This window comes from Oncorhynchus tshawytscha, linkage group LG10, assembly GCF_018296145.1.
Source record: "Oncorhynchus tshawytscha isolate Ot180627B linkage group LG10, Otsh_v2.0, whole genome shotgun sequence".
In the NCBI taxonomy this organism is placed as follows: domain Eukaryota; kingdom Metazoa; phylum Chordata; class Actinopteri; order Salmoniformes; family Salmonidae; genus Oncorhynchus; species Oncorhynchus tshawytscha.
The window spans coordinates 78,602,492-78,627,441 of NC_056438.1; the positions used below are offsets into that span (position 1 = coordinate 78,602,492).

General features: G+C 40.8%; 1 protein-coding gene across 1 annotated transcript in view; it reads left to right on the top strand.

The window, feature by feature from the left end:
- The window catches only part of LOC112259670 (vasoactive intestinal polypeptide receptor), a 124,844-nt gene that overhangs the window by 76,864 nt on the left and 23,030 nt on the right, over positions 1-24,950 (top strand). The window contains exons 6-8 of the mRNA XM_042329147.1: positions 15,994-16,123; positions 22,195-22,348; positions 23,032-23,092. Of these exons, the coding sequence (XP_042185081.1) occupies positions 15,994-16,123; positions 22,195-22,348; positions 23,032-23,092 (345 nt within the window). The remainder of the gene's footprint in view (positions 1-15,993; positions 16,124-22,194; positions 22,349-23,031; positions 23,093-24,950) is intronic.

Sequence of the window (24,950 nt, forward strand, 5' to 3'; positions counted from 1 at the left end):
GAATATCATAGAATCAGGGTTCTGTTAGGTAACCTGGTGAATATCATAGAATCAGGGTTCTGTTAGGTAACCTGGTGAATATCATAGAATCAGGGTTCTGTTAGGTAACCTGGTGAATATCATAGAATCAGGGTTCTGTTAGGTAACCTGGTGAATATCATAGAACCAGGGTTCTGTTAGGTAACCTGGTGAATATCATAGAATCAGGGTTCTGTTAGGTAACCTGGTGAATATCAACCAGAATCAGGGTTCTGTTAGGTAACCTGGTGAATATCATAGAATCAGGGTTCTGTTAGGTAACCTGGTGAATATCATAGAATCAGGGTTCTGTTAGGTAACCTGGTGAATATCATAGAACCAGGGTTCTGTTAGGTAACCTGGTGAATATCATAGAACCAGGGTTCTGTTAGGTAACCTGGAATATCATAGAATTCTGTTATAGAACCAGGGTTCTGTTAGGTAACCTGGTGAATATCATAGAACCAGGGTTCTGTTAGGTAACCTGGTAATATCCTGAACCAGGGTTCTGTTAGGTAACCTGGTGAATATCATAGAACCAGGGTTCTGTTAGGTAACCTGGTGAATATCATAGAATCAGGGTTCTGTTAGGTAACCTGGTGAATATCATAGAACCAGGGTTCTGTTAGGTAACCTGGTGAATATCATAGAATCAGGGTTCTGTTAGGTAACCTGGTGAATATCATAGAACCAGGGTTCTGTTAGGTAACCTGGTGAATATCATAGAATCAGGGTTCTGTTAGGTAACCTGGTGAATATCATAGAATCAGGGTTCTGTTAGGTAACCTGGTGAATAGGTTCTGTTACCTGGTGAATATCATAGAACCAGGGTTCTGTTAGGTAACCTGGTGAATATCATAGAACCAGGGTTCTGTTAGGTAACCTGGTGAATATCATAGAACCAGGGTTCTGTTAGGTAACCAGGGTTCTGTTAGGTAACCTGGTGAATATCATAGAACAGGGTTCTGTTAGGTAACCTGGTAATATCATAGAATCAGGGTTCTGTTAGGTAACTGGTGAATATCATAGAACCAGGGTTCTGTTAGGTAACCTGGTGAATATCATAGAACCAGGGTTCTGTTAGGTAACCTGGTGAATATCATAGAACCAGGGTTCTGTTAGGTAACCTGGTGAATATCATAGAACCAGGGTTCTGTTAGGTAACCTATCATAGAACCAGGGTTCTGTTAGGTAACCTGGTGAATATCATAGAACCAGGGTTCTGTTAGGTAACCTGGTGAATATTATAGAACTTCTGTTAGGTAACCTGGTGAATATCATAGAACCAGGGTTCTGTTAGGTAACCTGGTGAATATCATAGAATCAGGGTTCTGTTAGGTAACCTGGTGAATATCATAGAACCAGGGTTCTGTTAGGTAACCTGGTGAATATCATAGAACCAGGGTTCTGTTAGGTAACCTGGTGAATATCATAGAACCAGGGTTCTGTTAGGTAACCTGGTGAATATCATAGAATCAGGGTTCTGTTAGGTAACCTGGTGAATATCATAGAACCAGGGTTCTGTTAGGTAACCTGGTGAATATTATAGAATCAGGGTTCTGTTAGGTAACCTGGTGAATATCATAGAACCAGGGTTCTGTTAGGTAACCTGGTGAATATCATAGAACCAGGGTTCTGTTAGGTAACCTGGTGAATATCATAGAATCAGGGTTCTGTTAGGTAACCTTCCGTTCTATTTCAATGACTTGTTAGTCTCTCACTTTGGGGATATAGTCAACAACCATAGAGCTCATATACTCTCTGATGCCAAGTCTAGACAGGATCATCCCTCAGAGGTCCCCACTCTACTCACCGTAGGTACACTTCAACTCTGAGAGACAGAATCTAACTGACATAACGGCCCTTAGCATCATCTCCATCGCACGTTCAACATCGGCACTCTTCACACAGAACAGCTTCACTGACGTGATTGTCTCATGGAGGCCTTTGTAAAGCTCCTGTGCATCGCTGACATAACGGCCCTCAGCCACCAACCTGTCTGCCGTTCTCTTCAACGTTCATGATGTGGACTTAGTGGTCAAGTTCCTCAGTGCTCCGTTCCTCTCCTTGCTTCTTTTGTATGCTGTTCTCCACTGTTTACACTTCTGATGCTGGTCTCTCTCATTTAATAAATCACTGATCTTTTCTTTTTCCCCCTGAATCAACATTCCTTTTCCATCTCTCTCTCTCAAGGTACTGTTCCCTTTTTACTGGGTCAGCATTGTGACGTGCTAGACACTGCCTTTGTCGTTCTGCTGCTGATGTGGGTGCCATCATTCCCTAGATGTTTCAATGGAATAACGTTAAATCAAAGATTCTTATAATATACACATGTATACACTATAATCATTGAGTAATTTAGGATCCAGAGCAACTTAAAGGAACAACTGAAGAGCCTTGACCAACTCTCCTCCCACCAGGCTACCTGCCTTATAATATATATTCTGTTCACATGGAACACATTACAGCATGTTTTATAAGTGAATATAAACAATATATAATGTGCACATTTTAATATTAATTTCCCAAGTAAAAATGAATTGAAACGCCTGGGGGACATATAAAAAAAATATATGATTTTGTAATTAATAAAGTTTAAATTAATTCTATATTTATTTCAATTCATTATACTGGACATTTCAATTTATATACAAAATCAGTCAGTGGGACTGAAATATTACCAGAGCTCAACAATGACCCAAATACTGTTAGAATAGAAATGGTTTTCATGTCTGTTATTTTTTCACATCTAAATGGTTGTCTGTCAACTCCCTTGAAAGTACCTATGATGAAAATGAAGGCATATGGATCTTTTTAAGTGGGAGAACTCACAAGTCCCTGACTAAATTACACCTTTTTTCTATTTTTCCAGGTACATAAATTTATACACAGTGGGGAGAATGCAAGTATATGATACACTGTCAGATTTGCAGGTTTTTTTTACAGGCTGTGAAGTAATATGGAGGAAAGGCTAGCCAGCCTATCCCCTCTGTAAACTTTATCATAGAAATATCTTCAAATAGATTACTTCAAATTAAAACAAAATCGTGAAAATCACTTGTATGATTTTGTGGTTGTTTGTAAATATTTGAAGTGTATCTTTTCATGTGACAACACTGAAGAAATTACCTCTGCTCATCTGTTTAAGTGGGAGAACTTACAGCTTGCACAACAGTGTGGCTGACCCCTCAAAATAACTCCCCACACAGCCATTCATGTCTAAACACAGTGGGGAGAAAAGTGATACACTGCCTTAAAATGGTTTTCCTTGGGCCCAAAGCATGTAGTCAAAAGCATGTGGGGCCACTCATTTTCCAGCATGGAGTACACGTCCTGGTAATCCGTCTGGCCCTGCGTTGTGATCTGAGGACCCATACCAAACCTTTTCAGTCTCCTGAGGGGGAATAGGTTTTGTCGTGCCCTCTTTATATAGCTAAATTATTTTCACCCAGGAAGCTCGGGTAAACAGTGCACTGCTTACCACTACCAGGCCTGGAGTCCATTTTGACTTTGTTGATACGAGCTTGTGTCAGCGCAGCGAGCTTGTGTCATTGTGTCAGCGAGCTTGTGTCAGCGAGCTTGTGTCAGCGAGCTTGTGTCAGCGAGCTTGTGTCAGCGAGGTCAGCGAGCTGTGCAGCTAACTGCCTATGTAACAGTATAACTTTAGACCAGGGACCCTCTGCACACATCCACAACAGCCACCCACGAAGCATCGTTACCCATCGCTCAACAAAAGCCGCGGCCCTTGCAGAGCAAGGGGAACCACTACTTCAAGGTCTCAGAGCAAGTGACGTCACCGATTGAAACGCTATTTAGCGCGCACCGCTAACGAAGCTAGCAGTTTCACATCCGCTACACCTTCAGATCAACCTATTGTGTGTATTGAACATTCATACTGGACAGTTTTACATATAGAGTAGCACCACCACCCATTCTCTTGAAGTCAAAGCCACAGTGTATTGTTGCTATAGGAGTTTCTGATTAATAATCCTATTTATTTCAAGCCACACTAAGATGTCACCATACTATTCTTTTAAAGCCCCACTATGTAAGACATACATCATCAGAGTGGGCCTCCAACTTAAATGTAAACAATGGAGCAAATGCATCACATGTGAACATCACTTGATTATCGGAGGTGTGTATTATGACATCAGATAGAACTACTCAGACATTCCAAATATCACTTGATTATCAGAGGGGTGTATTATGACATCAGATAGAACTACTCAGACATTCCAAATATCACTTGATTATCAGAGGGGTGTATTATGACATCAGATAGAACTACTCAGACATTCCAAATATCACTTGATTATCAGAGGGGTGTATTATGACATCAGATAGAACTACTCAGACATTCCAAATATCACTTGATTATCAGAGGTGTGTATTATGACATCATATAGAACTACACAGACATTCCAAATCAGGCTTCATCCATATCATGAAGGTGGATATTGATCCAACCATTTCCAAAGTAATGACCGGGCTGATGGAAACAGGATATGCCTGTACACTTTTCTAAATGCCGACAGACGATTTGTTACTTCGTTTGACATGGTGGGGTCATTTTGTGTCAGTAAAAAATGTATAAACGAGAAGTGGCGGTATTAATCCTTTATGCGCAAATATTGATTTAATAACGATAATATCTTAGTTAACTTGGAGTCACGTGATGATATATTGTGTGGTCCCCCCACTACGACTTGGGAAACCATGCAGTTTATTAGGCTACAGATTAAATAAATGATGAACTTCACAGGGTGGTGAAAGTGCATGTGTTGAGCTTGATGCTCCTTTCCAATACATTTTGAGGGTCTTCTTCTGGTGACATGATGATGATTGATGCTTGGTTGCCATTTGACAAATAAAATAATGTCGCTCTCATCCATAATAATCTCATCATGTAGGTAGCCTACCAGCACTGTATATGTGAGCTGTTGGCTACAGTGCACGGGACAAGAGGACTTTTGCTATATAACTCAACGGTTTTTCAAAACCATCAGTAGAGTTGAAAATGCGATGGAAACCCATTTAACTTTCATTTTTCATTCAGTACATGGGAATTCAACAGGAAAACATTTTGCATTACGTCATCACGCAGACTTTTATCCGCAATAAGATGGAAACGTTTACGGTGGGAAAATGCGTATATTGTTTTATGCAGATTTGAGAATATTCACATGAAAATCTGTCGCAAATTACATGGAAATTTAGCTACTAATGTGGATATTGATCCAACACCTGCCGCTTATTCAAACCAGCCCACTTGGCAAAGATCTCAGTTCAACATTGAGTTTCTATTTACATTTTTGATTCGTTTAAAGTGAATTCAACATGAAATCAAACACAAAATGTCACCAGTCACTGGATTTAGGTTGCCAGTTGGGTGAAACACAAAATGTCACCAGTCAGAGGTTACCAGTTGTGTGAAAATTAATAAAAATACCTTACGTAGATGGATTTTTACAAATCCAATCCGTTTTCCACATTGATCAAACATCATCACATGGATTTGTTTTGTTTTGTTCAAATCAAATCAAATGTTATTGGTCACATACACATGGTTAGCAGATGTTATTGGTCACATACACATGGTTAGCAGATGTTATTGGTCACATACACATGGTTAGCAGATGTTATTGGTCACATACACATGGTTAGCAGATGTTATTGGTCACATACACATGGTTAGCAGATGTTATTGGTCACATACACATGGTTAGCAGATGTTATTGGTCACATACACATGGTTAGCAGATGTTATTGGTCACATACACATGGATGTTATTGGTCACATACACATGGTTCTCAGATGTTATTGGTCACATACACATGGTTAGCAGATGTTATTGGTCACATACACATGGTTAGCAGATGTTATTGGTCACATACACATGGTTAGCAGATGTTATTGGTCACATACACATGGTTAGCAGATGTTATTGGTCACATACACATGGTTAGCAGATGTTATTGGTCACATACACATGGTTAGCAGATGTTATTGGTCACATACACATGGTTAGCAGATGTTATTGTGAGTGTAGTGAAATGCTTGTGCTTCTAAGTCCAACAGTACAGCAGTATCAAACAGATAATATCTAACAAATTCCACAACTAAACCTAATACACATAATCCAGTAAAGGAATGGGAAATATAGAAGTATAAAACATGGATGAGCAGAAACACAGCAGCTAAGATGCAATATATAGTGAAGAATAGATAGTGAAGGATACAGTATTTACAGTTGAAGCTAAAGATTACATACACTTAGGTTGGAGTCATTAAAACTCATTTTTCAACCACTCCACACATTTCTTGTTAACAAACTATAGTTTTGGCAAGTCGGTTAGGACATCTGTGTTAATGACACAAGTCATTTTTCCAACAATTGTTTACAGACAGATTATTACACAATCCCAGTGGGTCAGAAGTTTACATACACTAAGTTGACTGTGCCTTTAAACAGCCTTGGAAAATTCCAGAAAATTATGTCTATAGCTTCTGATAGGCTAATTGACATCATTTGAGTCAATTGGAAGAGCACCTGTGTATGTATTTCAAGACCTACCTTGAAACTCAGTGCCTCTTTACTTGACATCATGGGAAAATAAATACAAATCTGCCAAGATCTCAGAAAAAAATGGTAGACCTCCACAAGTCTGGTTCATCCTTGGGAGCGATTTCCAAACGCCTGAAGGCGTCCTCTGGTCTGATGAAACAAAAATAGAACTGTTTGGACATAATGACCATCGTTATGTTCGGAGGAAAAAGGGGGATGCTTGCAAGCCGAAGAACACCATCCCAACCGTGAAGCACACAGGTGGCAGCATCACGTTGTGGGGGTGCTTCGCTGCAGGAAGGACTGGGGCACTTCACAAAATAGATGGCATCATGGGTGAGGAAAATTACGTGAATATATTGAAGCAACATCTCAAGACATCAGTCAGGAAGTTAAAGCTTGGTCGCAAATGGGTCTTTCAAATGGACAATGATGCCAAGCATACTTCCAAAGTTGTGGCAAAATGGCTTAAGGACAACAAAGTCAAGGTATTGGAGTGGCATCACAACGCCCTGACCTTAATGCTATAGAAAACAGATCATTTTTACCCTTTTAAAAATAGTTATAGGGGGATGTCTGTCTTTGAAAGGGTCATTGTAATATTTAAGATGTCTCCTTTACTGATGACCTAAACCTAAAAGTCAAGGGGACTGAATACTTTCCAAAGAAACTGTAAGTGATTGAGGAGAGCGTAATTGCTATATTCTATTTAAAATCATTGACCCATAAGGGAACACACGACCAAAGCAATGCGTGACCCATGCAGAATTAAAACAATATTCATCTTAATGAGAAATATAATCTAATAAACAAATGTTTGCATAACCAAAGACATGAAAAAAATATCAGAATAATGACTGGGTCACGTCTATAAATATCAGAATAATGACTGGGTCACATCTATAAATATCAGAATAATGACTGGGTCACATCTATAAATATCAGAATAATGACTGGGTCACATCTATAAATATCAGAATAATGACTGGGTCACATCTATAAATATCAGAATAATGACTGGGTCACGTCTATAAATATCAGAATAATGACTGGGTCACATCTATAAATATCAGAATAATGACTGGGTCACGTCTATAAATATCAGAATAATGACTGGGTCACATCTATAAATATCAGAATAATGACTGGGTCACGTCTATAAATATCAGAATAATGACTGGGTCACATCTATAAATATCAGAATAATGACTGGGTCACGTCTATAAATATCAGAATAATGACTGGGTCACATCTATAAATATCAGAATAATGACTGGGTCACGTCTATAAATATCAGAATAATGACTGGGTCACGTCTATAAATATCAGAATAATGACTGGGTCACGTCTATAAATATCAGAATAATGACTGGGTCACATCTATAAATATCAGAATAATGACTGGGTCACGTCTATAAATATCAGAATAATGACTGGGTCACGTCTATAAATATCAGAATAATGACTGGGTCACGTCTATAAATATCAGAATAATGACTGGGTCACGTCTATAAATATCAGAATAATGACTGGGTCACGTCTATAAATATCAGAATAATGACTGGGTCACGTCTATAAATATCAGAATAATGACTGGGTCACGTCTATAAATATCAGAATAATGACTGGGTCACGTCTATAAATATCAGAATAATGACGGGGTCACGTCTATGAATATCAGAATAATGACTGGGTCACGTCTATAAACATCAGAATAATGACTGGGTCACGTCTAGAAATATCAAACTAAGCGAACTGAAGGCTAGCAACCAAAAGATGAGAAAGCATGAATTTCCTTATATAAATGAAACCACCAACAAACAAACAAATGTTTGTATTGTTTTCTTTGGCAACTGTAGTATAAGCAGGATAAAGACCTCTGTTCTCTACATTACTGTAGTATAAATGGGATAAACATCTCCGTTCTCTACATTACTGTGGTATAAGCAGGATAAACACCTCTGTTCTCTACATTACTGTAGTATAAGCAGGATAAACACCTCCGTTCACTACATTACTGTAGTATAAGCAGGATAAACACCTCCGTTCTCTACATTACTGTGGTATAAATGGGATAAACACCTCCGTTCTCTACATTACTGTAGTATAAATGGGATAAACACCTCCGTTCTCTACATTACTGTAGTATAAGCAGGATAAACACCTCCGTTCTCTACATTACTGTGGTATAAATGGGATAAACACCTCCGTTCTCTACATTACTGTAGTATAAATGGGATAAACACCTCCGTTCTCTACATTACTGTAGTATAAATGGGATAAACACCTCCGTTCTCTACATTACTGTAGTATAAGCAGGATAAAGACCTCTGTTCTCTACATTACTGTAGTATAAATAGGATAAACATCTCCGCTCTCTACATTACTGTGGTATAAGCAGGATAAACACCTCCGTTCTCTACATTACTGTAGTATAAATGGGATAAACACCTCCGTTCTCTACATTACTGTAGTATAAGCAGGATAAACACCTCTGTTCTCTACATTACTGTAGTATAAGCAGGATAAACACCTCCGTTCTCTACAACTGGGATATGCTTAACACCCCGCCAGTCCTACAATCTAAGCTAGATGCCCTCAATCTCACACAAATCATCAAGGAACCCACCAGGTACAACCCTAACTCTGTAAACAAGGGCACCCTCATAGACGTCATCCTGACCAACTGGCCCTCCAAATACACCTCCGCTGTCTTCAACCAGGATCTCAGCGATCACTGCCTCATTGCCTGTATCCGCTACGGAGCCGCAGTCAAACGACCACCCCTCATCACTGTCAAACGCTCCCTAAAACACTTCTGTGAGCAGGCCTTTCTAATCGACCTGGCCCGGGTATCCTGGAAGGACATTGACCTCATCCCGTCAGTTGAGGATGCCTGGTCATTCTTTAAAAGTAACTTCCTTACCATTTTAGATAAGCATGCTCCGTTCAAAAAATGCAGAACTAAGAACAGATACAGTCCTTGGTCCACCCCAGACCTGACTGCCCTCGACCAGCACAAAAACATCCTGTGGCGGACTGCAATAGCATCGAATAGTCCCCGGGATATGCAACTGTTCAGGGAAGTCCGGAACCAATACACGCAGTCAGTCAGGAAAGCTAAGGCCAGCTTCTTCAGGCAGAAGTTTGCATCCTGTAGCTCCAACTCCAAAAAGTTCTGGGACACTGTGAAGTCCATGGAGAACAAGAGCACCTCCTCCCAGCTGCCCACTGCACTGAGGCTAGGTAACACGGTCACCACCGATAAATCCATGATTATCGAAAACTTCAATAAGCATTTCTCAACGGCTGGCCATGCCTTCCGCCTGGCTACTCCAACCTCGGCCAACAGCTCTGCCCCCGGCAGCTCCTCGCCCAAGCCTCTCCAGGTTCTCCTTTACCCAAATCCAGATAGCAGATGTTCTGAAAGAGCTGCAAAACCTGGACCCGTACAAATCAGCTGGGCTTGACAATCTGGACCCCTATTTCTGAAACTTTCCGCCGCCATTGTCGCAACCCCTATTACCAGCCTGTTCAACCTCTCTTTCATATCGTCTGAGATCCCCAAGGATTGAAAGCTGCCGCAGTCATCCCCCTCTTCAAAGGGGGAGACACCCTGGACCCAAACTGTTACAGACCTATATCCATCCTGCCCTGCCTATCTAAGGTCTTCGAAAGCCAAGTCAACAAACAGGTCACTGACCATCTCGAATCCCACCGTACCTTCTCCGCTGTGCAATCTGGTTTCCGAGCCGGTCACGGGTGCACCTCAGCAACACTCAAGGTACTAAACGATATCATAACCGCCATCGATAAAAGACAGTACTGTGCAGCCGTCTTCATTGACCTTGCCAAGGCTTTCGACTCTGTCAATCACCATATTCTTATCGGCAGACTCAGTAGCCTCGGTTTTCGGATGACTGCCTTGCCTGGTTCACCAATTACTTTGCAGACAGAGTTCAGTGTGTCAAATCGGAGGGCATGCTGTCCGGTCCTCTGGCAGTCTCTATGGGGGTGCCACAGGGTTCAATTCTCGGGCCGACTCTTTTCTCTGTATATATCAATGATGTTGCTCTTGCTGCGGGCGATTCCCTGATCCACCTCTACGCAGACGACACCATTCTATATACTTTCGGCCCGTCATTGGACACTGTGCTATCTAACCTCCAAAAAAGCTTCAATGCCATACAACACTCCTTCCGTGGCCTCCAACTGCTCTTAAACGCTAGTAAAACCAAATGCATGCTTTTCAACCGATCGCTGCCTGCACCCGCATGCCCGACTAGCATCACCACCCTGGATGGTTCCGACCTTGAATATGTGGACATCTATAAGTACCTAGGTGTCTGGCTAGACTGCAAACTCTCCTTCCAGACTCATATCAAACATCTCCAATCGAAAATCAAATCAAGAGTCGGCTTTCTATTCCGCAACAAAGCCTCCTTCACTCACGCCGCCAAGCTTACCCTAGTAAAACTGACTATCCTTCCGATCCTCGACTTCGGCGATGTCATCTACAAAATGGCTTCCAACACTCTACTCAGCAAACTGGATGCAGTCTATCACAGTGCCATCCGTTTTGTCACTAAAGCACCTTATACCACCCACCACTGCGACCTGTATGCTCTGGTCGGCTGGCCCTCGTTACATATTCGTCGCCAGACCCACTGGCTCCAGGTCATCTACAAGTCCATGCTAGGTAAAGCTCCGCCTTATCTCAGTTCACTGGTCACGATGGCAACACCCATCCGTAGCACGCGCTCCAGCAGGTGTATCTCACTGATCATCCCTAAAGCCAACACCTCATTTGGCCGCCTTTCGTTCCAGTACTCTGCTGCCTGTGACTGGAACGTATTGCAAAAATGCTGAAGTTGGAGACTTTTATCTCCCTCACCAACTTCAAACATCAGCTATCTGAGCAGCTAACCGATCGCTGCTGCTGTACATAGTCTATTGGTAAATAGCCCACCCATTTTCACCTACCTCATCCCCATACTGTTTTTATTTATTTACTTGCTCTTTTGCACACCAATATCTCTACCTGTACATGACCATCTGATCATTTATCACTCCAGTGTTAATCTGCAAAATTGTAATTATTCGCCTACCTCCTCATGCCTTTTGCACACATTGTATATAGACTCCCCCCTTTGTTTTCTACTGTGTTATTGACTTGTTAATTGTTTATTCCATGTGTAACTCTGTGTTGTCTGCTCACACTGCTATGCTTTATCTTGGCCAGGTCGCAGTTGCAAATGAGAACTTGTTCTCAACTGGCCTACCTGGTTAAATAAAGGTGAAATAAAATAAAAAAATAAAAATTACTGTAGTATAAATGGGATAAACACCTCCGTTCTCTACATTACTGTAGTATAAGCAGGATAAACACCTCCGTTCTCTACATTACTGTAGTATAAATGGGATAAACACCTCGGTTCTCTACATTACTGTAGTATAAGCAGGATAAACACCTCCGTTCTCTACATTACTGTAGTATAAATGGGATAAACACCTCCGTTCTCTACATTACTGTAGTATAAATGGGATAAACACCTCCGTTCTCTACATCACTGTAGTATAAATGGGATAAACACCTCTGTTGTTCTACATTACTGTGGTATAAATGGGATAAACACCTCCGTTCTCTACATTACTGTAGTATAAATGGGATAAACACTTCCGTTCACTACATTACTGTAGTATAAATGGGATAAACACCTCCGTTCTCTACATTACTGTAGTATAAATGGGATAAACACTTCCGTTCTCTACATTACTGTAGTATAAATGGGATAAACACCTCCGTTCTCTACATTACTGTAGTATAAATGGGATAAACACCTCCGTTCTCTACATTACTGTAGTATAAGCAGGATAAACACCTCTGTTCTCTACATTACTGTAGTATAAGCAGGATAAACACCTCCGTTCTCTACATTACTGTGGTATAAATGGGATAAACACCTCCGTTCTCTACATTACTGTAGTATAAGCAGGATAAACACCTCTGTTCTCTACATTACTGTAGTATAAATGGGATAAACACCTCCGTTCTCTACATTACTGTAGTATAAATGGGATAAACACCTCCGTTCTCTACATTACTGTAGTATAAATGGGATAAACACTTCCGTTCACTACATTACTGTAGTATAAATGGGATAAACACCTCCGTTCTCTACATTACTGTAGTATAAATGGGATAAACACCTCCGTTCACTACATTACTGTAGTATAAGCAGGATATACACCTCCGTTCTCTACATTACTGTAGTATAAATGGGATAAACACCTCCGTTCTCTACATTACTGTAGTATAAGCAGGATAAACACCTCTGTTCTCTACATTACTGTAGTATAAGCAGGATAAACACCTCCGTTCTCTACATTACTGTGGTATAAATGGGATAAACACCTCCGTTCTCTACATTACTGTAGTATAAGCACCTCCGGATAATAAATGGGATAAACACCTCCGTTCTCTACATTACTGTAGTATAAATGGGATAAACACCTCCGTTCTCTACATTACTGTAGTATAAATGGGATAAACACCTCCGTTCTCTACATTACTGTAGTATAAATGGGATAAACACCTAAATATAAGGGGATAAACACCTCCGTTCTCTACATTACTGTAGTATAAGCAGGATAAACACCTCCGTTCTCTACATTACTGTAGTATAAGCAGGATAAACACCTCCGTTCTCTACATTACTGTAGTATAAATGGGATAAACACCTCCGTTCTCTACATTACTGTAGTATAAATGGGATAAACACCTCCGTTCTCTACATTACTGTAGTATAAGCAGGATAAACACCTCTGTTCTCTACATTACTGTAGTATAAATGGGATAAACACCTCCGTTCTCTACATTACTGTAGTATAAGCAGGATAAACACCTCTGTTCTCTACATTACTGTAGTATAAATGGGATAAACACCTCCGTTCTCTACATTACTGTAGTATAAATGGGATAAACACCTCCGTTCTCTACATTACTGTAGTATAAGCAGGATAAACACCTCCGTTCTCTACATTACTGTAGTATAAGCAGGATAAACACCTCCGTTCTCTACATTACTGTAGTATAAGCAGGATAAACACCTCCGTTCTCTACATTACTGTGGTATAAATGGGATAAACACCTCCGTTCTCTACATTACTGTAGTATAAGCAGGATAAACACCTCTGTTCTCTACATTACTGTAGTATAAATGGGATAAACACCTCCGTTCTCTACATTACTGTAGTATAAATGGGATAAACACCTCCGTTCTCTACATTACTGTAGTATAAATGGGATAAACACCTCCGTTCTCTACATTACTGTAGTATAAATGGGATAAACACCTCCGTTCTCTACATTACTGTAGTATAAGCAGGATAAACACCTCCGTTCTCTACATTACTGTAGTATAAGCAGGATAAACACCTCCGTTCTCTACATTACTGTAGTATAAGCAGGATAAACACTTCCGTTCTCTACATTACTGTGGTATAAATGGGATAAACACCTCCGTTCTCTACATTACTGTAGTATAAGCAGGATAAACACCTCCGTTCTCTACATTACTGTAGTATAAATGGGATAAACACCTCCGTTCTCTACATTACTGTAGTATAAATGGGATAAACACCTCCGTTCTCTACATTACTGTAGTATAAATGGGATAAACACCTCCGTTCTCTACATTACTGTAGTATAAATGGGATAAACACCTCCGTTCTCTACATTACTGTAGTATAAATGGGATAAACACCTCCGTTCTCTACATTACTGTGGTATAAATGGGATAAACACCCCCGATCTCCACATTACTGTAGTATAAGCAGGATAAACACCTCAGTTCTCTACATTACTGTAGTATAAGCAGGATAAACACCTCCGTTCACTACATTATCTTGCAATCGTCCATTATTAATGTACAGAACAGGTGCGTTTATCCCTTAGTTATGGCACGTTATGCAGAAGAATCACTTACAGCTAGCTCAGTCAAGCTTTGTGTCGATACCCCCTGCCTCTCCTACACAGGCTGCATTGCACAGTATGTCCTTTCGGTCAGTTTGATGATGATTTTATGGTGTATTCTACACCCCATTTAACACTAAGACACCTGGATAGAACAGGTTTTCTAAATGCCATAATGTGGCGTTGCACCATCTCTCAAACACACTGGAGTGGTTAACAAAAGGACATATCCTGTCATAAACTTCACTACTGTAAGTGATCCTGTGGTACACGCACAAAGACACTCACACACTGAGAGGAAGGGTGAGAGGAAGGGTGAGAGGAGGGGTGAGAGGAAGGGTAAGAGGAGGGGGGGAGAGGAAGACAGAGAATGACAGAGTTCTGATCATTAATTAAATGTTAAGTGGCCTGGCCTCCCAGTAGGCCTTTTAAAGCATCACACACTTCATTTAACTGTGTGTGTGTGTGTGTGTGTGTGTGTGTGTGTCTTGGTAAACAGTGAGTGATGTGTTTACTCCAAGCGGTCTTACGATGCGATGGCAGAGGCCACTAACTAGCATATTTCTGGCCTGAGCAACAGTTTGGAGAGTCAGAGCATCACAGGTGTACAGAACACAGTGTTGTTTATATACAGTACACATTGTGACACAATACTCTGACAACAGGGGAAGCTGCCTTGTCTGTCACCACACTATTACACCCACTATGCTCTGATAATTTTAACCCTAATCTGATCGTCACTTCTGTTAGAGGCTCTGATCATTTGAAACCCAATCTGCAATACAATATTTGCCATCATGAAGACTTAAGTCTGGGAAATGTTAGTCACAGTGGTAGTATTGAAGGGAATAAACAGGACAAAGTATTATCAAATGTACAATATAAGTGGTTTGGGAAATGTTACTCAGAGGTGGTATTCCATTCGTATACTACCGAAGACACAAAGAACAGGAGGACAAGCATCACGGACATGCTGCATTATCAAATAATGCCTTAATACCTTGGTTTGGGAAATGTTTGGTCACGGTGGTAGTACTATACTGTCCAACCAAGCAAAAATGCAGTAACTGCTCATAGCGTTTAACTGAGAGGAATTGCTTTTATTTACCTTGGTTTCATAGTAACTTTATACAGTTACTGGCAAACATGACCTCCTATTTTCTCCAAAAACACAATACAATAGAGGCAGGATACTTGTCCACATGATTAAGCATGTATTTAATGTATTAAAAAAAAATGACATTAACTAATTTTTGACCAAATTAGCAGTTATTGCCCTTTTTTCCTTGGTAGGGCAGATTAGTTGTAAAACGCTTGTCAAAAATGTAGTCCTGTAATAAATTTAAAAGGAAATAAAATAGGATGACATGATCAAATAAATGTGATTATAACTGCTTTAAACTGATATGTATATTTTGTAATGTTCAACAGGAAGTTGCACTGCACCAGAAACTACATCCACATGAACCTGTTTGTGGCGTTCATACTGAAAGCCATTGCCGTCTTCATCAAAGATGTGGTTTTATACGAGGTCGCGGAGTCCGACTGTCAACCTGAAACTGTGAGTCCATGTTGTTTTGTCGTGCTACTTGTTGCCATGGAGACCTGGGTCAAATTTGTACATGTCTAATACTTAAGCTGCTCAACTTAAATACTTGAAAGTAGTCTACGTACCCTGAGTAAGTACAGAATGCTTCTACCTGGTTTAGAGGGAGGGGTTCAACAACACAGTAGGTACAGAATGCTTCTACCTGGTTTAGAGGGAGGGGTTCAACAACACAGTAGGTACAGAATGCTTCTACCTGGTTTAGAGGGAGGGGTTCAACAACACAGTAGGTACAGAATGCTTCACCTGGTTTAGAGGGAGGGGTTCAACACAGTAGGTACAGAATGCTTCTACCTGGTTTAGAGGGAGGGGTTCAACAACACAGTAGGTACAGAATGCTTCTACCTGGTTTAGAGGGAGGGGTTCAACAACACAGGGTTTCTAAGAGGGAGGGGTTTAACAACACAGTAGGTACAGAATGCTTCTACCTGGTTTAGAGGGGGGGTTTAGGGGACTTTAACAACACAGTAGGTACAGAATGCTTCTACCTGGTTTAGAGGGAGGGGTTACAGAATGCTTCTACCTGGTTTACACAGTAGGTACAGAATGCTTCTACCTGGTTTAGAGGGAGGGGGTTTAGAGGGAGGGTTTAACAACACAGTAGGTACAGAATGCTTCTACCTGGTTTAGAGGGAGGGGTTCAACAACACAGTCAGGACAGAATGCTTCTACCTGGTTTAGAGGGAGGGGTTCAACAACACAGTAGGTACAGAATGCTTCTACCTGGTTTAGAGGGAGGGGCTAGAATGTAAACACTTGTTCCTTGATTATTGATTACATATCTCCCTCACTAGCTTTAACCAGCTGTCAGAGCAGCTCACAGATCACTGCACCTGTACATAGGCCATCTGTAAACAGCCCATCTATCTACCTCATCCCCATACTGTATTTATTTTTTGTATCTTGCTCCTTTGCACCCCAGTATCTCACATTCATCGTCTGCACATCTACCATTCCAGTGTTTAATTGCCATATTGTAATTACTTCGCCACCATGGCCTATTTATTGCCTTAACTCCCTTATCTTATGTCATTTGCACTCACTGTATATAGACTTTTTGTTTTATTTTTTTCTGTGTCGAATTGCTATGCTTTATCTTGGCCAGGTCACAATTGCACATGAGAACTTGTTCTCAACTAGTCTACCTGGTTAAATAAAGGCAACAATATCTTAACATGCCTGTCTTAGAGGACCCAGTCAGCTGTCACAAGTCTCTCTCTCTCTCTCTCTCTCTCTCTCTCTCTCTCTCTCTCTCTCTCTCTCTCTCTCTCTCTCTCTCTCTCTCTCTCTCTCTCTCTCTCTCTCTCTCTCTCTCTCTCTCTCTCTCTCTCTCTCTCTCTCTCTCTCTCTCTCTCTCTCTCTCTCTCTCTCTCTCTCTCTCTCTCTCTCTCTCTCTCTCTCTCTCTCTCTCTCTCTCTCTCTCTCATTTTGATTCATTACTCAAACAGAGTGCTGTTGCCTTTAAAGCTTTGTGTTCCTTCCTGGGTTTAGTTTTGAGTTGAGCGTTGCTTTCCAGGCCTCGTTTATAGCATACAGGGTGTAACAGTGTTTGTCGACTCTTTGGAGAGTGTTCCCTAATGAAGTCATGTAACAGGATGTTAGGGAGAGTTCCTGTTTGCTAAACACTCAGAAGTGACTAGCGGTGAGGTGAGCTGCCTGGCTGAGAGACAGAGGAGGGCTGACTTGGCTTTGAATCACATTGAAGTGTAGTCAGTAAACTCTGCCACAGCTGCAAATCCAGAAGAGCTAATGAACTCTTAACCATACTATTGTTGTCTTCTGTTGAATGAAAAAGGGACTAGAACCACATACAGTATATTCTGAATGAACTAAATCGATCCCCTAGCCCCCAAGCCGACTATCTGCTTCCTAGCAACTAGGTGTTCTGGGATTGGAGGGATATATACACAGAATTTATAAATGCAGGCTTGCTCTCAGAATGGCTGTAATCCTTAATGATTCCACTCATACAATCCTCTCAGATCTGCGAGGTCGTGGCTGGCAGTAAGGCTAGGTTTTGTTACTCAGCAATGGTATATATGTCATACATACAGTACCTTTCAGAAAGTATTCACACCCCTTGACTCTTTCCACATTTTGTTGTGTTACAGCCTGAATTTAAAATTGATTAAATTAAGATTAAAAAAATGTGTCACTGGTCTACACAATACCCCTTAATGTCAAAGTGGAATTATGTTTTTAGATATTTTTTTGACAGATTAAAATTAAAAATGAGTATTCAACACCTTTGTTATGGCAAGCTAAATATGTTCAGGAGTAAACATTTTGCTTAACAAGTCACAAAATAAGTTGCAAGGACTCATTTTGTGAGTCAATTATATTGTATAATCAGTGGCAGGGAAGTCATACGCAGGAGAGCAGAACTTGGTAATAGCCGGAGCAGTTTAATAGCAAAACCCACGGCATAAAAATAACAACAATAATTGGGTACAAAAACCCGTCGGGCACCAAACACCACGTGCACAAGCACTTACAATAAACAATCCCACACAAAGACATGGGGGAAACAGAGGGTTAAATACACAACAAATGATTGAGGGAATTGAAACCAGGTGTGAGGGAAAACAAGACAAAACACATGGAAAATGAAAAGTGGATCGATGATGGCTAGAAGACCGGCGATGCCGAGTGCCGAGCGCCGCCCGAACAAGGAGAGGACCCGACTTAGGTGGAAGTCGTGTCATATATGTAAGGTCCCTCAGTCAAACAGTGAATTTCAAACACAGATTCAACCACAAAGACCAGGGATGTTTTCCAACGCCTCGCAAAAAAGGACACCTTATTGGTAGATTGGTAAAAAAAACTAAACAACTACAGACATTGTATATCCTTTTGAATATGGTGAAGTTATTAATTACACTTCGGATGGTGTATCAATACACACACTCACTGAAAAGATACATGCGCCCTTCCTAAATCAGATCCTGGAGAGGAAGGAAACCACTCAGGGATTTCACCATGAGGCCAACAGTTACAGAGTTGTATGGCTGTGATAGCAGAAAACTGATGGATCCACAACATTGTAGTTACTCCACAATACTAACCTAAATGACAGAGTGAAAAGAAGGAAGCCTGTACAGGATCAAAATATTTTCAGGGTTGTGAATGCTTACGTAAATGAGATATTTCTGAATGTCGTTTTCAAATCAACTTGAAAAAAATAAGAATCAAAAAAACATGTTTTCACTTTGTCAATATGTTACTAGGAAGGAATAGGAGGAATCTGTTACTAGGAAGGAATAGGAGGAATCTGTTACTAGGAAGGAATAGGAGGAATCTGTTACTAGGAAGGAATAGGAGGAATCTGTTACTAGGAAGGAATAGGAGGAATGTACTACTAGGAAGGAATAAGAGGAATGTACTACTATGAAGGAATAGGAGGAATCTGTTACTGTGAAGGTTTAAGAGGAATGTACTACTAGGAAGGAATAAGAGGTATCTACTACTAGGAAGAATTAAGTCGAGAACAGACTGCCCCGTCAGTGTCCACTATATAACGGCAGGGTAGCCTAGTGGTTAGAGTGTTGGACTAGTAACCGGAAGGTTGCAAGTTCAAACCCCCCTAAGCTGACAAGGTACAAATATGTCATTCTGCCCCTAAACAGGCAGTTAACCCACTGTTCCTAGGCCGTCATTGAAAATAAGAATTTGTTCTTAACTGACTTGCCTAGTTAAATAAATAAATTGTGTGAAAAAACACAATTGAATACATTTTTTTATGTTTTATATACAGGATGTAACACAACAAAAATGTGGAATAAGTCAAGGGGTATGAATACTTTCTGAAGGCACTGTAAGTACCTTTGGTCTATGTTTATTAGCTTAAAGTGTGACGGATGGTTTGCTGTTTAACGGCTGGCTGTGTATTTAATGACACTGAGTAGAGTTTTCTCCTGTGGAGTGCTTGCTCCATGATATATACTGTACATTAACAGGGCTGGTAAACACAGCTGGTACCTATATCTAATGCAGTGTTTCTCAATCCTGGTCCTGGGGACCCAAAGAGGTACACTTTTTGTGTTATTGTTCTAGAACTCACACGCCTGATTCTAATCAAAAGGCTTGATGATGAGTTGATTTTTTAAAACTAGTCAAGTCAGTTAAGAACAAATTCTTCTTTTCAATGACGGCCTACAGGGGAACAGTGGGTTAACTGCCTTGTTCAGGGGAAGAACGACAGATTTTTTACATTGTCAGCTCGGCTATTCAATCATGCAACCTTCCAGTTACGAGGCTAACGCTCTAACCACTAGGCTACCTGCCACCCCAGTATTAGTATTCAAGTATGTGAATACTAGGGCAATAACAAAAAAAGGTATACCCCTTTGGCTCCCCAGGACCAGGATTGAGAAACACTGCTCTAATCTGACATGTAGACATCCCATTAGAAACAACTTGTACAGAACTCTTAGGGGAGACATGTTGTATATAAAGAGGGACCCTCAAGGAACAGCTTAAAGAGGAGACATGTAAACTCGTTATGATAGCTCATAACCACTATCTAATCTAACATTACAGTGTTGGTTTTATAGAACGACAGTTAGTTTGAAATGTATATTGTTTGATTACCTAAGGATTGAATGTTTATAAATAGACTGAGAAAATTTGACATTTGGTGTATGGTAAAAGTAACCCAGCAGCACACCACCCTACATCTCACTGCTGACTTGCTTCTGCAGCTAAGCAGGGCTGGTCCTGGTTGATCCCTGGATGGGAGACCAGATGCTGCTGGAAGTGGTGTTGGAGGGCTAGTAGAAGGCACCATTTCCTCTGGTCTAAAACAAATATCCCAATGCCCCAGGGCAGTGATTGGGGACATTGCCCTGTGTAGGGTGCTGTCTTTCAGAATGAATGTTAAAATGGATGTCCTGACTGTCTGTGATCACTAAAGATCCCATGACACTTATCATAAGGGGAGGGTTGTTAACCTGGGTGTCCTGGCTAAATTCCCAAACTGGCTCTCAAACAGTCACGTAATTGGCCCATTCATCCCCCCTCCTTTCCCCTGTAACTATTCCCCAGGTTCTTGCTGTGAATGTGTTCTCAGTCAACTTGTCTGGTAAAATAAAAAGTGCTATCAAGGTTTTCCTTCTCAATCATCTGACTAACTTGCATGGAGTATCATGTTATTCAGAACCCGTGCAGATCTGCCGCCTTTGAGTAGATAGGTGCCTTAATTCTCTTGGGTAAATTCTCCTAACCTGCTACGAAAAGTCACTTTTGCAAATCAAATCAACCTTTATTTGTCACACGCTGAATACAGGAAGTGTTAGCGTTTCACGGTAAGGTCTACACTTGTATTCGGGGTGCAGGTGACAAATAAAGTTTGATTTGATTCGCAGAAGTTACTTTTCGTAACAGGTTAGGAGAATTTACGCAAGATAATTCGGTTAAGATTAGAAAAAGGGTTAGGGTTAGCTAAAATCCTAAAATTGTTCCCAACATGACTCAAACCAGGGAAGAATTACTGGCCCCTCTCATTGAAGCCACGGAAGTTCAAGACCGACCGTGGTACTGCAGACATTGTTAGCCTGCATCCATTAAAGTGAATGGAAAAATGGCAATCTTTGTGCATATAAAAAAATTTTTAGAAGACAATCATGGTACCAATAATTGCTTCTAATTCACCAGATGTATGTCCTGGAACCGATTATTTTAAAATCACACATAGAAGTAATAAGTGTAATTTAGATGATAACGGCAGCCTGCAGTACCCCGGTCGGCCTTCAACTTGAAATAGTCAATGAGAGGGGGGGCAGCAGTGAGCTAGCTTGCAACATTACTTCCTGGAGTTGCTCAAACCGCGCATGTTATCTCTCCATAAAACACCATCCTAACCGACTTAATTTAACTTCAATGCGCTATTGCGTCTTCACATAGGAATGAATGCTGGTCACATTATCGATAGCTTTGTTCATTCACATGCCTGCCCTGATTAACCCCCAACGTTTCCACTAATACGATTCTGCAATTTCCGTGTTGATACCTGTGCTATCTCTCCATAGGTGGGATGTAAGGCAGGGGTTGTCTTCTTCCAGTACGGCATCATGACCAGCTACTTCTGGCTATTGGTCGAAGGCCTCTACGTCCACACCCTATTGGCTGTCTCCTTCTTCTCCGAGAGGAAGTACTTCTGGTGGTATATTCTGATTGGCTGGGGTAGGTGTCACTGTAACATATCTCCAACTGTGTCTTTAATCCCATTAGGATTATATGCAATGTGTGGCTGTGAATTTTGATGATCATATTCAGGATGTTTTTATTTTAAGGAGACACAATATGTCAATGTTTTTTTTACTTGTACTTGGATAAGCGGCAGGGTATCCTAGTGGTTTAGAGCATTGGACTAGTAACTGGAAGGTTGCAAGTTCAAATCCCTGAGGTGACAAGGTACAAAAAAAAGCCGCAGGGTTGAGTGCCGGGTGGTAGCTGGCTGGAATAGTGACTGAGGCTCATACAGCTACGATGTTATGTTTTGTCTGCATGCCCCATGACACAGATACCTTCATCATAATCTCATGGCAATAACTTTTTACATTTAAAAAAAAAAAAAAAAAGTGAACTCACACGGTTTGTTGACAATTTTGTTGTTGTTGTTGTTTGTTCTCTGATATTCACAGGAGCCATTTTTGTTGTTGTTGTTGTTTGTTCTCTGATATTCACAGGAGCCATTTTTGTTGTTGTTGTTGTTTGTTCTCTGATATTCACAGGAGCCATTTTTGTTGTTGTTGTTGTTTGTTCTCTGATATTCACAGGAGCCATTTTTGTTGTTGTTGTTGTTTGTTCTCTGATATTCACAGGAGCCATTTTTGTTGTTGTTGTTTGTTCTCTGATATTCACAGGAGCGCCAACTGTTTTTATCACAGCTTGGGTTATTACAAAGGCTTATTTAAAACACTCTGGGTAAGTTCACTGCTATTTTGTTAGTTTGTTTGTGTTAGTGTTTGTTTGTCTAGAATCTGTTTGTTTTTTTCTCAGAATCTCCTCCCAATCTCCTCCTCCTCCCCTCATTTGTCAACAGGTGTTTTGAATATCCTGTGATGCTGTGTTCCACATTGCAATTGAAAATGTATCTCAACAGGCAATGAATGTATGCTAGTAGTCCATCCATGAAACACTCACAGAAAATGCTGTCAATTTACTATAATAAAATATGAACCTATGGCAAACATCCTACTGCACTTTCCTGTACACCCAGAAGAAAAACAGTAGCACTTAAACAGGTACAGACAAAGTGCTAGGGCAAAAATCAAAACGTGCAACCAGGAAGGGCCCCTGGACCAAGTTTAGGAAACCCTGTCTTAGGGGACAAAGAAGGGTACATTTCTTATATATACAGTGCCCTCGGAGAGTATTCACACCACTTGAGTTTTTTCCACATTTTGTTGTGTTACAGTCTGAATTTAAAATGGATTCAATTTAGATTAAATTTTTATTTTATTTTATCACTGGCCTACACACAAAATCCAATAATGTAAAAGTGGAATTGTGTTTTTAGGAATTTGTTACAAATTCATTAAAAAATGATAATCTGAAATGTCTTCTGTCAATATGTTTTCAAATCCTTTGTTATGGACTAAAAAAGTTCAGGAGTACAAATGTGCTAATAAACGAGTCACATAATAAGTTACAATTTGTTATGTTAAACACTATTATTGCATCTCTTTACCCCACACATACAATTACCTGTAAGGTCCCTCAGTCGAGCAGTGAATGGTAGCAGACTGCACTTCCGGCGCCGACAGAGATGGCCGCCTCGCTTCGCGTTCCTAGGAAACTATGCAGTTTTTTGTTTTTTTACGTGTTATTTCTTACACTAGTACCCCAGGTCATCTTAGGTTTCTTTACATACAGCCGAGAAGAACTACTGAATATAAGATCAGCGTCAACTCACCATCAGTACGACCAAGAATATGTTTTTCGCGATGCGGATCCGGTGTTCTGCCTCACAACCAGTGTAACCGAGTGGATCACATGCAGCGACCAAAAAAAAAAAAAAACTCAGAAAAAGAGGGAAACGAAGCGGTCTTCTGGTCAGACTCCGGAGACGGGCACATCGTGCACCACTCCCTAGCATTCTTCTTGCCAATGTCCAGTCTCTTGACAACAAGGTTGATGAAATCCGAGCAAGGGTAGCATTCCAGAGGGACATCAGAGACTGTAACGTTCTTTGCTTCACGGAAACATGGCTCACTGGAGAGACGCAATCCGAAGCGGTGCAGCCAGCGGGTTTCTCCACGCATCGCGCCGACAGAAACAAACATCTTTCTGGTAAGAAGAGGGGCGGGGGCGTATGTCTTATGGCCAACGTGACATGGTGTGATGAAAGAAACATACAGGAACTCAAATCCTTCTGTTCACCTGATTTAGAATTCCTCACAATCAAATGTAGACCGCATTATCTACCAAGAGAATTCTCTTCGATTATAATCACAGCCGTATATATCCCCCCAAGCAGACACATCGATGGCTCTGAACGAACTTTATTTAACTCTCTGCAAACTGGAAACGATTTATCCGGAGGCTGCATTCATTGTAGCTGGGGATTTTAACAAGGCTAATCTGAAAACAAGACTCCCTAAATTTTATCAGCATATCGATTGCGCAACCAGGGGTGGAAAGACCCTGGATCATTGTTACTCTAACTTCCGCGATGCATATAAGGCCCTGCCCCGCCCCCTTTCGGAAAAGCTGACCACGACTCCATTTTGTTGATCCCTGCCTACAGACAGAAACTAAAACAAGAAGCTCCCACGCTGAG